This window comes from Mixophyes fleayi, chromosome 1 (genome assembly GCF_038048845.1).
Source record: "Mixophyes fleayi isolate aMixFle1 chromosome 1, aMixFle1.hap1, whole genome shotgun sequence".
NCBI lineage: Eukaryota > Metazoa > Chordata > Amphibia > Anura > Limnodynastidae > Mixophyes > Mixophyes fleayi.
The window spans coordinates 78,356,974-78,373,593 of NC_134402.1; the positions used below are offsets into that span (position 1 = coordinate 78,356,974).

The following is a 16,620-nucleotide window of genomic DNA, read 5'->3' on the forward strand; positions in this document are numbered from 1 at the left end:
CTTTTAAATTTCAGCAGTTTCTTTGTCTCCTTATAGCTCAGCTTGGTGAAAGATTACCAGTGATTATATAGAAGGTACAAAACTCTCTCTAAATACAAAATATTTGTCATGTGGATTAGTCATTTTCCTAGTAATCTTCTTTTGTGTTGCTGTATTTTAGTTAACATCTTAACAACAATGTGACAAAGCTTTTTATTGGATCATATTTTTCTTTGATCCAACGTGGTGTATTTGTATACCACACGGTGCTTCCTGTGGGCTACTCATGTGCACATCCCTGTAATGGTCCTGAGATCGCTTCCTCAGTGACTAATGCTACCCTAGACGTACACTTGTTGGGCCAAGAAGTGACAATAATAGGGTTCACTTATTGCTAAACTATCATGAACCTATTCCTTTTTCTAAATAGGGCCCCAACATTCCAGGATCCTTACAAGAAGCAACTGAGCTTAAGACACCGGCTACAGTGAAAGCTTCAAGAATAGGTAGGAGAGAGCAGGAAAGTCTGCCAACTGTCCTGAATATGGTTTGGACAACCCCAATTTTAAGTGACTGTCCCTGTCAGTCAGGACTTTGCCCCCACTGCAAGGACAGTTGGGTGGTATGTCCCACTTTACCCTATTTGTGAAGAGCGAGCTGTGTGTCCCTAACAGTATTGCAAAAAGAATTCCGCTTTGCCTATGTATTTGAAGTGTGTAGGAGAGAGTTGGACAGCATCCTCACACTGGTTGAAATGAAAGCCACACCCCGTACATAATGGTCATGCTCACTCTGGCAGCAGGGCATGAGAATCCACCTCTAGTAATTCTGACTTTGCTTTTGCCCTATTCTGCAATGCGGAAGGAAACAAGAATCTCTGCCTCCGGGTTGGGTATTGTTTTACGGTAATGTCAGGAGCCCACAGGTTAAGAGTTTAAACCCGACATTGCCGCTTTAAATTACAAATCAGACAGGTCGCGCTGACGTTAAAATCTACTGACTGACATGTCAATAGTCGGACTTACTTCAAGTCAACATCATAATGCAATCCGACATCTACAGTGTCACTATGCAGGTTAGTCTGATTATTGTACACTCTGTTTTTTAAAACATTCAGAATTTAGTTGTAGTACTGTTTAGTATCGGAATGGTGGTAATCGTCAAAACGATTACCACCACTGCTACCCTGGTTGCCCAAGGGATGAGGCAGTTATTCCTTCCTTTCCTTCTGACATACAGCCTTTGTCACACCCCGGCTGGCCACGCCCACTCAGAAGCAGCACACATACTTCCATGGGCCCCTACCATTGCCTTCCCCTGTGGCCCTTCATACCTCAGTCAGACACCGATGTGGGAACATATTTACAGATGACAACTGCAACACATTAGTAATGTATTAATAGTATATATTTGGTATCCTTTGTGATTTACAAACAAAATTAATATAAATATAATTTAACTCTGACTTTTAATTTTTGATACTCTGGAAGCAGTTGAGGACAAGTTCAATTGAAGTATTCATTTCAACATGGCAGGGTTCCAGATCTGGTCATGCATTAGAAAATTCTGTAATTAATATAAAAAAAATGAAAGCAAATGGTATCATAGTTGATTGCTTATTTAAAGCATTAAAATATTTATTAAATATAAAACATTGCCAACATTTTAACAGGCTGATAGAAAAGTGCTCAAACAATTCTAGCCTTAGAAATCAACAACTACAAAAATATGAAAGTGAAATACACTAGAAAGATTTAAGGACTTTTTTTTTTTCGAACAGAGTTTGAGGCTGTTTGAGGAATTAATAAACAGGTAAGGAACCAAAATTGTATTTTTTTTAGATGCAGCCCCTGTGTGCTTCTTACATTGGAGATTATTTAGCAAACAAAATATAAAAAGAAAAAAAAGTGTATTTACAACGGCTGTGCAGATAATAACCACTTATGAAAACAAGTCCTTGATAACCATTTAGTAGGTCTGAGGTCTTTGGAAGAATGTTAACTTCTATTATGGAAAAAAAATCACTTAAAACGTGTAGTTTAAAAATAAATAATTTGAAGAAAAAATACATTAAGCATTCATCTACTGCACGCGTTTCATAGGCATTTTGAGTGGCACAGGCACATGCGAAGATCCATTATTTAAAACATATTGTCCTTGAGCAAAGTGTGTTATTTTGTAATACGTGTGCACCTGCAAACATCAAAGGAAATGCAGCACTACTTTTTATGTAGTCATACTTTTAATAAAAGATGATGTGGGCAGCACAGTGGTTAGCATTGCTGCCTCACAGTGCTGGGGTCATAAGTTCGATTCCAACCAGGGATCCAGCAAGTTTTTGACCAGGTTTTTAATAAATAATATTGAGATTACCCTCTGCTCTGTGCCCTGGAGAAAATCTCAGTACATATTATACTCAGCATATGTGTACTCATGTGTATAAACCTTTTGTTCTGTGTGTAGTTACCATGGTAAGTACTCATGATATAGGGCGACAAAATGTTCTAAATGTGCATACAGTACAATACCAGTACAAGCGTGTACACTATCAGGTTCTTTATTCTCCCAGTTTCAATATATAGTATGGCTATCTATAAACATCTACTAGTTAAAAGGAAGCTTTAATCTAAATGTGACTTAGATCTCTGCCTAAGAAAAATCTCCATTACTGCAGTACTAATTAAATTGAATGTGCTTTATCAAGTAAATCTTCATCTCACTTTCATTATACTTACTCATCACCACCCATTAGTTGGCAGTGATAAAGAATCTTTAGGTGTACAAGGAATATTTTACCCTTGCTGTCAATCCAGTGATATTTTCCTTTTCTTGCCTAGAGGAAGACACTGCATTAAACAAGTATCAGCGAGTAGGTTTTCAAAATCCCATTAAAACCCTCACTTTGTAAAAAATGTATTGTTTAGCAGTCGCTAAGCTTTAGTCTGATTCTAACATTATGAACTAATGAGATCATTATTACACAATAAGTCTGAACAGAATTTTTTTTAAAAAATAATCATACAACAACTTGGTGTACTCTTCCCTGTTATACAGAATTATTAACTAATAGCTAGAGTTAGACTTGAAACAACTATTTTAATTGGCTAGTTTACTAAATACTTCTATAAAAGGCTTTCCAGATCAATAACTGGTCTTTAAGTTGTGATATTTAATAAAATAATTCACATAAAAGCACTGATTATAATACAGATTGACATTTTTTTTTTGAAGATTGTTTTTGGACTCCTACTAGTTGGCCTAACTAGTAGATTTCGAGTCCCTTCACAAAACTAAAGAACTTGGTTAACACTCTAGCTTTGCATTTCTTTTGAAAATACAGTAATCCCAAAAGTATAAAGGATCTTATTAATAAAAACAATCAATAAATAGGTAAATAATTAATTATATAAAGCAATAAAAAGGTGGGTGAGAAAAGCATGGAGAGTAATGGGAATTTGGAGAGGTAAAGTGAAGGTAGTATAATAGGAGTTTAGGGAGGTAAAGGCAGTGAAGACTATTGTGGTGGAAAGATAGAGGGGATAGAGAGTAATGTGGGCTCGGAGAGGTAGTGGGGAGTGGAAAGTACTGTGGGTTTGGAGAGGTGGACATGGTGGAGAGTACTGTGGGTTTGGATAGGTAGAGGGGATGTAGAGTAGTGTGGGTTTGGAGAGGTAGAGGGGGTGGAGAGTAGTGTGGGTTTGGAGAGGTAGAGGGGGTGGAGAGTAGTGTGGATTTTGGAGTGGTAGAGAGGATGGAGAGTAGTGTGGGTTTGGAGAGGTAGAGGGGGTGGAGAGTAGTGTGGGTTTTGGAGTGGTAGAAATGAGAGAGAGCAGTGTGGGTTTGGAGAGGTAGAGGGGCGGAGAGTAGTGTGGGTTTTGGAGTGGTAGAAATGAGAGAGAGCAGTGTGGGTTTGGAGAGGTAGAGGGGCGGAGAGTAGTGTGGGTTTGGAGTGGTAAAAAGGCTGGAGAGTAGTGTGGATTTGGAGAGGTAGAGGGGGTGGAGAGTAGTGTGGGTTTGGAGTGGTAGAGAGGATGGAGAGTAGTGTGGGTTTGGAGAGGTAGAGGGGGTGGAGAGTAGTGTGGGTTTGGAGAGGTAGAGGGGGTGGAGAGTAGTGGGGGTTTGGAGTGGTAGAGAGAATGGAGAGTAGTGTGGGTTTGGAGTGGTAGAGAGAATGGAGAGTAGTGTGGGTTTGGAGAAATAGTGGGGGCGGAGAGTAGTGTGGGTTTGGAGAGGTAGAGGGGGTGGAGAGTAGTGTGGGTTTGGAGTGGTAGAGAGGATGGAGAGTAGTGTGGGTTGGAGAGGTAGAGCGGGTGGAGAGTAGTGTGGGTTTGGAGTGGTAGAGAGGATGGAGAGTAGTGTGGGTTTGGAGAAATAGTGGGGGCAGAGAGTAGTGTGGGTTTGGCAAAATGTACCGGACAAAGATTGTTGGGGCCCTTTGGAGATTTAAAGCTATCATGGAGTAGTTGGGGTTTGAAGATGTTAAGGGGATGGAGAGTTGTGGGAATTTTCTGAAGTAGAGGTGAAGAGTAGTAGTGGGGTTTAAAGAGGTAGAGGGGATGAAGAGTTGTGGGCGTTTGCAGAGGTAAAAAGGATGGATGGATTTGGAAGTCTGGAGAGGTAAAGGGTATTGAGAGAAGTGGGGGGTTATAACAGGGATGAGAAATAAAGTGAAAATTTACTTTTTTAATACAGTAGTGTATAGCCCAAAGAGAGCCACTGCATTCAAAGGCACTCCAGGTAGTTTCTTACTATGAGATGCTTTACAAAATAAATCAAACTAACTGTTGAGTGGACAATCAGAACAGGTCAATGCCTCCGAGTTCTCTGGAGGTCAACAAACAATATTCTGCAAAATCTTACCATAAAAAGTAAAGGCAACTTTAAGAAGAATAACTATGATGATCTGGTGTGCACACATGTATAGTCTGATGAGACATACCCTACTTCTACCCTTGTGAAATTGTAGCAGCTCTGCATCATTTTTACACATGGCTGGTGTTTAGATGTTGAGCAGGGAGGGCATTAGTCATGGGCCGTTCTAGTATGTCCTGCTCTGGGCCCCCTTTTTCAGAGTATATTCATGGAAAGTATGATTTATTACATGGCAGCAATGTTACATAGATCCAGACTTCTCCTTATATCCATACATTTCATACTCAAACACCAAACTGATTTGGGATACAAGGCATCTGTTTATCAGAACCTCACCTAAATCACCATTTTCACTTGAAAGAGAGAAAAAATGCTCTGCTATTCTTTCCCCAAGCTCAGAGCTGCTAAATCAAGCGAAAGACATTAATGAATGGGGGGTTACTAAAAAGTGTATTTACAGCAATGTAAAAACGTGTGATGGAAACCATTTATTTATGAGAGCAACAATCAGCTTTGCAACAATGATAAATTGTTACTGCTACCTGCAAATAAAACACACATGACCCCCTCCTTAAAAAACGTGTGTAATTGCTTTTCAAATATTCTTGTTTTCCATAACATTACCAAATAATAAAGAGAAATAAATCATAAGAAATGTGTGGCACATGTACATAAATAAATAACATTTCCGCTCCCATTTTATTCCAATGGTTGCCATGTGTAGTGGTGCAGAAATTGCATGTTTATAAAGCCAGCATGGGGACAATCCATCAACTGGTGGGAGTCAGCAAAGAGTTAGAACTTTCTGAAACAGATGCAATATTCATTTGCTGCTTTTTATTCAGTTGCAGTTTTTCTTTTATTTTGTCAGTGTGTTAAAAACATGGATGTTATATGTAGCAAGGAAAGAGTGCAAATGCTGCACAGGGTATGGCTCACTATGGAATTAAGACTTTTATGATGGCATTCATTTAGAAAAATAAATATAGATGCAGTTGTGTTGTGGTTGGAACAGGGTGCTGGGGGAGTACATTTTTTGTTATTTATTTTGATCTTTTTTATTCATTAGTAGGATAATGATCACATGACGTTATATAAAATTAAAACCGGAACAGAGATAATTCTATATGGTTCCCAAACTTCATGATATGCAATAACGGTGTATGAAGAAGATATGACACAAACATAAAAATATAAATACTGGAGGAGGGGAGGGAATAGGAGCAAACACAAGTGTTTCTTTCTTTTTTCTGTCCTTTCTTGAAGACTTATTATAGGTAAGTCCATGACACAAATATACAAGATCTCTGCAAGATCTCCTGCACTATGGAGAGTAACAAGGCTGATTTATTGCTAGAATAGTGATGATGATAATTCCTGGGTCAAGACACACAATACGTGTGAACCTATAGCACACAGCCTGATACTACAGTTATACAGTTATACTACATATGGAGTCTATTCACATCTTTCCAAATTTTTCCCTTTGCTTTCACCCTTAAATATTTTCCATTCAGACAAATCTTCAGTCCTTAATCAATCAGCTTCTCGTTTTATGATTTTCATTACCCTTCCAAACCTCTGATTCAGCCACATTTTTATTTCTTATTCCTGTAATTTCTAAACTTGACTGCTTCAGCTTTTATCTTCCAGGTTGCATTTTTTTGTATCAACTTGGGGTGACTGTTAATCTCTTTAGCTGAAAGTTTTCAAGAGTAACAACAGATTGTACGACAAGGAAAATGGACTGAGCCTGAAAGCTTTGTGGGCTCCTGCGTGCTACCCTCAGAACCAGGGCCTGATCAGCCAATAGGATGACCAGGCTGCAGCCTGGGGCGCTGGAGCCAGGGGGGGCGCAGCATCACTGAGATGTTTTTTTTTTTCCCCTAAATGTGGCAAGCGGAGTCATCGGGTCCGTCCCTGGTCTAAAGGAGCGGTCCCGACTGTCACTATCACATGACAGGCAGTCTTGGCAGCGATCACTGCTAGCTGCCTGTCGGTGTGGCCGCGGGCGCTTCTTACTCTGGTCACGTGAGATCAGGACTTCCACATCTCACGTGACCAGAGTAAGAAGCGCCCGCGGCCACACCGACAGGCAGCTAGCAGCGATCGCTGCCAGACTTCCTGTCATACACAGCGCTGAAGAGAGGACTCCACAGCAGGTAAGTCCATTCTAATGTCTCGGGGGGAGGGGCGGCAGATGGGCAGGTGAGATAGCTAAAGGGGGCAGTTGAGCAGGCTGAAGGGGGCAGGTGAGGTGGCTGGAGGGGGGGGTGGGGGCGCTACGGCTGAAATAGCCTAGGGCAGCCGGAACCCTTAATCGGGCCCTGCTCAGAACATTTATGTACAAATCAGAGAAGATGGCCTATACCATTGATAACAGCTCATATAAAATCATATAGTCTGGTGAGGCATGCTGGGAGTTGTAGTTCCATAATAGCTCTAGAGCCACAGTTTCATAATGCTTCTTGTAAACTGTGTTTCTATGATGGGACGGTGAGAAGCTTCAGGATGCAGTTACAAACATTTTCTTTAGATTGTAAAATAAATATTTTGTTCATGTTAAGGCTACCGTCTAGATAATTGATATTATGGATTAACAACAAGAGAGTAATTACATTGTACAATAATCATTGCAATTAATTAATGTTACTATTTAGAAAGGTCCAACCAATACAACGCTGCTGATGGAAATAATTTTAGTTTAAGGCATCAGGCGCCTTTAACAGTGATATAGTGGAAGACAGCTGAATCAATACCATGCAACCAATATACAACATAACAGCAAGTCACTGTCCTCTGAGACGGTCTTGTTTTTGTATAATAGGCTATATGATGGGGTAAGCCCTTTATGGCTATAGACATGCACTGCAGGGAAAGAAGCTGATAGCAGAGAACAATAGCTGAATAGAACATGTAAATATATGTGAAAAATCCCAAGTGCTGTGAAAATAATGGGGACCCTCCCAGCATTTCACATTGTAGATCTATCTATGTCAATTGAGATGCTATACAGTATATCCAGGCGCGGGCTGGCGAATGTCAGCTCGGGGGGCGCACATCACCTGTCATGTGATGCGGCCGCCTGTGCACTGTCGCGGCTGCATCGTTTGTTCTGCGATGCGGCCGCAGGTAAATATTAAAGAAAACGTGCATTCACGGGGAAGGGGGCCGGCCCGAACAGGGGTCAGACGGAGCGGCCGAGGGGACCGATGCCCCCCTGCCCCCCGCCCCAGCCCGCCCCTGAGTATATCTATCTCTTGAGATGTTATACAGTATAGCTATCTATCTATCACACTTGAGATGCTATTTATGGAGCGAATACTAAAAAAAAGCTTTGTACAGATCCTTAATCGAGAATACCTGGTTGCGAGTGACGTGGTGCCGCTGAACGAGCGGTTGTGAAGTAAAAGTCTTTTACTTCACAACCGATCGTTCAGCGGCACCACGTCACTCGCATGCCCACACTTACCACTGCAGAATCGAGACATCCACCCGGCAGCAGGATGCTTGAGCGTCCCCATAGCAACCAGGTATTCTCGATTAAGGATCTGTACAAGACTTTATTATTGCTATTCATTCAAACACATGGACTGACACCTCATAGCCATATTAACAGTGTCATTTGGTTCAGAATATTTGAGATTTGAGATTTGGTTCAGAATATTTTTTTCCGTTTTCCTCCTCTAAAAACTAGGTGCGTCTTATGGAGCGAAAAATACGGTATCTATCTATCTATCTATCTATCTCACTTGAGATGCTATACAGCATATCTATCTATCTATCTCACTGGAGATGCTATACATTATATCTATCTATCTCACTTGATATGCTATACAGCATATCTATCTATCTATCTCACTTGAGATGCTATACAGCATATCTATCTATCTATCTATCTCACTTGAGATGCTATACAGCATATCTATCTATCTATCTCACTTGAGATGCTATACAGTATATCTATCTATCTGTCTATCTCACTGGAGATGCTATACAGCATATCTCTCTATCTATCTATCTCACTTGAGATGCTATACAGCATATCTATCTATCTATCTCACTTGAGATGCTATACAGTATATCTATCTATCTATCTCACTGGAGATGCTATACAGTATATCTATCTATCTATCTCACTGGAGATGCTATACAGTATATCTATTTTACTTGAGATGCTATACAGTATATCTATCTATCTGTCTATCTCACTGGAGATGCTATACAGCATATCTATCTATCTATCTCACTGGAGATGCTATACAGTATATCTATCTATCTATCTCACTGGAGATGTTATACAGTATATCTATCTCACTTAAGATGCTATACAGTATATCTATCTATCTATCTCACTGGAGATGCTATACAGCATATCTATCTATCTATCTCACTTGAGATGCTATACAGTATATCTATCTATCTATCTCACTTGAGATGCTATATAGTATATCTATCTATCTCACTGGAGATGTTATACAGTATATCTATCTCACTTAAGATGCTATACAGTATATCTATCTATCTATCTCTCTCACTGGAGATGCTATACAGTATATCTATCTATCTATCTCACTGGAGATGTTATACAGTATATCTATCTCACTTAAGATGCTATACAGTATATCTATCTATCTATCTCACTGGAGATGCTATACAGCATATCTATCTATCTATCTCACTTGAGATGCTATACAGTATATCTATCTATCTATCTCACTTGAGATGCTATATAGTATATCTATCTATCTCACTGGAGATGTTATACAGTATATCTATCTCACTTAAGATGCTATACAGTATATCTATCTATCTATCTCTCTCACTGGAGATGCTATACAGTCTATCAATCCATCTATCTATCTAATCTCACTTGAGATGTTGTAGAATGTATTTATATTTACTAGACATTTACAGTTTTTAGCCACCAGCCAGGGGTTGCCTGCCTGTCTCTCTCTCTCATATATATATATATATATATATATATATATATATATATATATATATATATATATATATATAGTGATCAAAGTGGAAATTTAGAAGTGGCGGCATCAAAAATATATTGGGAATGTAAGTGCACGGAATTTGAAAATTGTGAAAATTTTACAATGAAGGCCGTAGAAGTAGCCCCTCAATGAACTGAAGAATTATACTGTACTACTCATAATATATGTACTTTAATTTAAGCAATTACTTTTCACCCTTTATGACCTTCGTGATCTACATAGGTACTGTTTATATATTATTATTGTTTATATGTATATGACACATGAAGCCTTGTACCTTGTCTGGGATATTCATCTGCCTCTCTGTGAACCAGGTCTTTCACCCGGTTTCCGTAAAGCAGCCGTGAAGAATCATGATCAAAAGCTTTCAGGGTTTCGCTTGAGCTGTACGATTTTTGTGTCGGCACTCTACAGTTATCATTGTCCACCGAAGAATTAGTGTAACGTCTTTCTTTGTCTCGCCGGCTCTTTGTCAGGGAACAATAAGGCCTACGTTCTTTTACATCCATATTAAGTTCATTCTGTGCCCACAACGGTCCAACGTACTTGAAAATTGCTTCTCACACTTGATTTGTCTACACAGGAGACACAAATGCAAACAGCAATTCAATACAGTACCTAAACAAAAGGGCAAAACATGACATGGCTGCAGCATACAAACAGTTGTGATGCTTTGGGATCTCACTGAAAAGGACATTTGTCTGCTCTATCCAATCTGACATTATACACAGGCCTTACACTCAAGACATGAAAAGAGGACTCTGACTTTGGAAGGGGCAAATAGTACAGGGCAAAAGGAGAATATAAGAGGAGGTAAGAAAAACATGGTGTTAAAGCAGAACTACAATAAACCCAAATTATATGAACACATATTTAGAGATTCAAACGTGTAGAAGTGATACATAAGTATTTTATATGGAATTAAGTACCATGAGGATGTTTCTCAAAATAGGAGACACGTTATGCACGGAGAGTAATGAAAATTGATAATGGAAATGGTTTGCTGCGATTGTCAATTTTTTTTTTGCTAACAGGACAGTTTATTTATTGATCCATTACAATCAATTATGATGTGGAAAGATGCAAGTGCAGGATTTTCATGGGTGAGATTACACCTTGATGATCCTTTCAACGAAAATAACCATGCTATAATCTTCAAATATGCATAGCATGTATATGATACAAACACAAACATACAAAACCCAAGAACTCCTAGTTAATGTAAAGTCTATATTCATCTGGAATACAATTCACTACAAGGGGTGTGTAACCAGAAAGATCAAGCGCTCATTGACTATGTTTGTATAGGTTCAAATGATTGCAATTGGTGCATCTATCAAGGCAATGCAGAACTCCAAAGGTTTACAGTGACCAAATATCAACAAAAATCAACAATTTATGCATCAATCCATAAAGTTCTTGGTTAGTTATATATATAAGTTACATAATACCTAGGTCAGTTTGTATCTATTGGCTCTTATATAGTTCTCCATCTCATTCAATTTGATTTGGGCACTGTAAACCTTTGAAGTTCTGGATCACCTTGATAGAGACACCAATAGCAATCATTTGAACCTATTCATACATAATCGATGAGCGCTTCATATTTCTGATTAAACAATCTATATGGAAGGGATACCCTTAGTGAATTGCTGCTCTCGCAACACAGCTAAGGAGCGCAGCCCGGTTTTAATTGTTTACTACAAGGTGTGCAATCGTATGTAAGTACATGAAGAATTACTCAAACCCAAGTGGTCCCGCAGCAAGTGTACAATCCCTCCCCCCTCCCTAACGCTGCCTTTTGTGTGGTGGGTGGACTGTGACAGAAATAAGTGACGTAAATATCAGTTCTGATATTCAAGAGATGTCAGAAAGTTCTTCTTCTACCTATCAAAGTATTTTACAACTAAATATTTGCATTAAATGACCAAAATTTTGTTTTTGAATTACTAAAGCTTTGTTTACTTTTAGTAGAAAACAAAGTGTCTTCTATTCATACAAATACTGGTATTTATGAACTATGAATTTCGACTGCCTACCAGAAAAGTACATGTGTTTAGAATAAATATTGAGATATCTACAAGATAGGGGCACCAAGGACAGAACTAGTGCAGGAGCTGTGGACGCTAAGGAGCCCAGAGATGACGGGGGCCTGGCAGTGATGCACTGCGCCCAATCTATCTGAGGCTCCCCCTTTAAGGCCCATGCACACCCCCAAAAACCCCACACAGCTCAGAGTGGAGGCCTATTCTAAGTCAATGCATGCACCCACTGCAGCATATGATCATAAGAGGTCCCCACCCTGCTCTTCTGAGAGTAGAGTGGGGGGCCCGGAAGGCTAGAATGGCATCGCCGGGCCCTTACCTAAATTTTGGTATTGGGTGATGCACTGTTCTGCCCCTGGGTGACACTAATCCTGAACTTATGTCCTAGGTGTGTCGGACCCACCCAACAGCAGTGGGAAACAGTGAGAGCACACCCATCTCCTAATGAGAGACCACAATGGTGTATTACAGAGGCCAGTTGCAGACAGATAGGCCTGTGTCCAAATAAACGGATCCACACATCAAACTGGATAGAGACCCAGTTGTTCAGCACAATTCTACTTGTGAGTGATGTAATATTCTAGGTAACAAATGCTGCATTAATTTGCAACTCGGTGAAATCATACAGAAGTGAATGACCACTGATGTCAAATCAACTAACATACTGTGCTTTATCATTTTAGATTTTTGACATTTTTTAGCACAGTGTCTTAAAAAGAGTACTCCCCACCAGCTTCTCCGATACAGTAATTTTTTCAGCAGAAGGGAGCAGGGTGTATATTTACTAGAGATGCTCACTGATCCCCGTAAAGTGGTTTTGGATCTGTATCAGCTTTGTGTTTTGGTTTTTAGTTTTGGCTTTGGCAAAGCCACCCTCGTGGGTTTTGGCTTTGGTTTTGTAATGCAGAGACCTGAATTGAAACCCATGGGCATTACATTGTGTTCACAATAGATGCCATGTCTTGATGGAAATTGTAGAATAGGCCTGAAAAAAATTAGCTCTCCTACCCGGTACAAGAGTAACCAGAGATTACAGACACCCGCCTGGAGGCATCAATGGTTGTCAGTGCAGAATTGTGATAGTATGGTGCAAAGGAACTTGTGTCAGCCACTTTAACTTGAATTTTAAATACATTACTAAAACGTTTTTTAAACAGTATTCTTGCAGGCTGCCTGCAAAATGGGTATTCTTCTTGCAGGGCAGCTTGGTTCCCATAAGTTGGCATTTGTTTCAAATCAAATCTGTCACTTTTAATGGCGGGATCGGCTCTGAATACCGAGTTTTATATTCTACACTGACAATCACCTGGAGGAGCCCTTAGCCAGCAATGGTTGCTCTACATAAAAAAAATAAACTCTGAACAGACAATAATAAGAGCAGCTGCAGTAGATTGAAAAAGTGCATATTAGATTATTTTTCCATGGAAACCAGAGTTTGAAGTGGAAATTTAGAAGTGGTGGTATGAAAAATGTAATGGGAATGTAAGTAAATGGAATTTAATAATTTTACAATGTAGGCAGTAGGAGAGGTGGCGGTATGGAATACCACCGTATACACCCCCACTGTGACCTCTGATGGAAACAACATCATTTCAAATATCTGATGTCCTACTATTGTGTTGCACTTAAGTTTATGAATATCACATCATTAATATAAATGAAGTTGCCAAGTTAGCTATTCCAAACTGGACACACATAAAATTCCCCCACTTCAGGGCAAGTCACTTGATACTCACAGTAAGTGCACCTGGACTCTAACTGCAAGGGCGCCATGCATCATGTGTGTTTCATCTTTTTCCAGTTTAAAATGAATGACCTGGACAACTTAAATAATTATACTTATGTCATGGTTTACGAGTTTGTTGTTGCTGTTAATGAACATTTAGCACAAATTTGCTCACACAGTGTTCCAGACAAAGCATGACATGTGCAAACCACTCTAAATATGAAGACCTTCCCAGCCGGGCAGAGACCCCACGGAAGTAAGACTTACTGCAACTGTGTCAGGATAGGCATTTATTGGGGAAAGATATGGGGGTAGGATCTCCCAACAATTAAACACAATACAGTAGTAAGGACAACTCTCTAAAACCTTACTTAAGTTACTATAAAAAAATATGTGGTACTCTTAACTTACCCAATAAAATTAACAGCAATCAATTCAAGATAAACATTACTCTATAAACAATCAAAAATAAATTGCATTCTTAGATAATTTCAACAATTCAAACTATGACATTAGGTACTTCTCTAACTGTATAAAAGCCAAAATCTTCAGCATAATGGATGCAGTACTCTTAATTGTTCTAAACAGCCCTAGACATGTATTCCGCACCACAGGTCATCTAGTAGTCCCCAACTAAGTCCTGAGTAGGACTGTTCTGTTCTAAACTGGAGTTTCAATGTATGGACCCACACGTCTGAGTCCAGTTTCTACATGTGGTGCAGTTTTGCTCCCAATTTTTTTTCACCTGGCCAGGGCTTATATATGCAATTTATGATCTTTGCCAAGCGTAATGTACAAGTCTTTGAGTGTTGTCACTTATTTATCTGGGAGGCATATATGATCTCTCTTCTTCTTCTTCAGGTACTGGATCAGTATTATGTAACACTTCCCTACAACTAATTCTTATCTGCTCTCTCTTTATCTTCAGCTATCTCTCTGTATCATCATCAATCATCATCAAGAAAAAACAGTATTGATTTATTTGTAGTAGTAATTCAATGCAGTTGATAAATTGTTAAACAATGTTAAAACAAGTTCAAAAAGCATGAATGAGTAGTATACATTGTATAGTCATTTATATATACAAAATACTGTATTTTGCTACCAAGAGAAGTATTACATACTAGAGTCTTACGCTAATGATTTTGAAATATTATTTTATATCCATGTCAATAATGTGGTGTTTTCTTTATCCATGCCTTTTTATACTTCCACACTGTGCTAAATTTATCTTACACTATTTCACCAGTATTTATTTCATTTACATTAATTTACAAAATATGTTGGACTGTTCTTTAGAAACCACTTAACATGTATTAAATCTTTTAATCGCTGGTTGTTATCCTCCTCCAGATTCAATTGAAAGGCTAATTGCTTAATTTATTGCACGCAAATGCACACATAGCCCCAGGTGTTCTTTACAAAAAAAAACAACACACCAATGCAGAACTAACTCTTTCACTACTGTTAGCAGCTGTCTTCAGTGCAGTTTAACTCCACTAAATGACCTTATATCTCACACATGCCTTCCATTATGGCCTATTTCACCTGGCACACAAAGGTCTGTTGGTATCTTTACTACTAATTCTCCAATTGCCATGGTATGTGCCTAATTTATTAATTGAGTAAAAATACACACAGTTAAGATAAATTATTTAAACTAACATAGAATAGTGCAATTGAAAAATAAATAGGAAGAAGAAAGCCAAAGCATTGTGTATTGGTGACCGGGTCGTGATGGAATGTATGCTAATATCTAATATTCCATTATGTGTGAACAGTAACAAAGAAGATTACATGTAGATTGCAGGGTATACTGCATTGAACAGTATAATATATGATGTTGTCAATGGAATGTGCTTGGATTACAACAATGTACAAGAAATAGACCATAATCCCATAATAATATGGCGCTAGATCAGATATAATAATATAACCTTAATAAACCTCAGCACAGTAGAATTTGGCATGTCATTTTTAGTAATTAATGAAAAAGATAAAGAAAAATTCTCATGATTTGTGGGTATGCAACAGTAAAACCAATAAGCATATTTTAGGAGTATTAAATTGTAAATTTATTTTTCTTGGTTCTCGGTTTCTAAATGGCAGTGTTCTGGTCTATTTTTGGGGAAATACTCATAGTAACAGAACTTTTATATAGCATTAAAGAAACCAAGTCATACGTTCACTGTCTGATATGCAAATGGAGTAGAAACAACGTGGTGTTAAATTGTTCTTAAAATGGTATTATTCCATGTTTTAGCCTCAAAACTTTTTAAATTAAGTATTACTTAAACAAAGATGTTTGAGACCATGGTTTAACCCTTTCCCACTCCCAGTGGTACAATTCAGCCTCATGTTCCAGGGTAATAGTCAGAACTATTACTTTTGGTTCCTCAAAGCTCAGTAGGGAACCAATGTGTTTTCTATTGATCACTGAAAATCCTGGGACATCACAATATTGACAACGTCAGGGATAGGTTTATGGGTACGAAAGCCTATAGCCGCAAGCGCATGTCAGCGCTGTAGTACATATTCTAGCCCACTCAAAGGGCTCCTAGTCTATCTTTAATTTAGCAATTGCTGACAATTACTAATAAAATACTTTATATCTATATTTGATAAACATGTACTTGGGAGATATAGCTGATTAATTTCTGGATTTACACTAATCTTTAACTATGTGAGAAACTATGAAAATATTTTGTTCTTAAAAAAAAAAGAAAGAAATCATTATTTCATCAAAAGAAATAAATATTTAATAACGCATACAAAACAGTTAAAAAGTATTTCTCAAACAGCAATATTGTGAAATGTGGTCAGTCATGAATAGGTTAACCACAAACATTATTTTATTTAAATTGTTCTATTTAAAAATATTACTTTTTTTAATGGAGTTTTACTTCAAAAGCCACTTTTAAAACATTTTAATTAAATAAAAATAATATATACATATTTTTAAAGCCTTTACTTCAAAAGTAACAATTAA

The 16,620-nt window shown here is 38.3% G+C and overlaps 1 protein-coding gene across 12 annotated transcripts in view; it reads right to left on the reverse strand.

The window, feature by feature from the left end:
- Positions 1-16,620, reverse strand: part of TENM3 (teneurin transmembrane protein 3) — a 763,547-nt gene that overhangs the window by 549,151 nt on the left and 197,776 nt on the right. For all 12 annotated transcript variants that reach the window (XM_075197350.1, XM_075197334.1, XM_075197322.1 and 9 more), the window contains exon 3: positions 10,138-10,435. In XM_075197350.1, coding sequence (XP_075053451.1) covers positions 10,138-10,369 — 232 coding nt within the window. In that variant the 5' untranslated portion in view covers positions 10,370-10,435. The remainder of the gene's footprint in view (positions 1-10,137; positions 10,436-16,620) is intronic.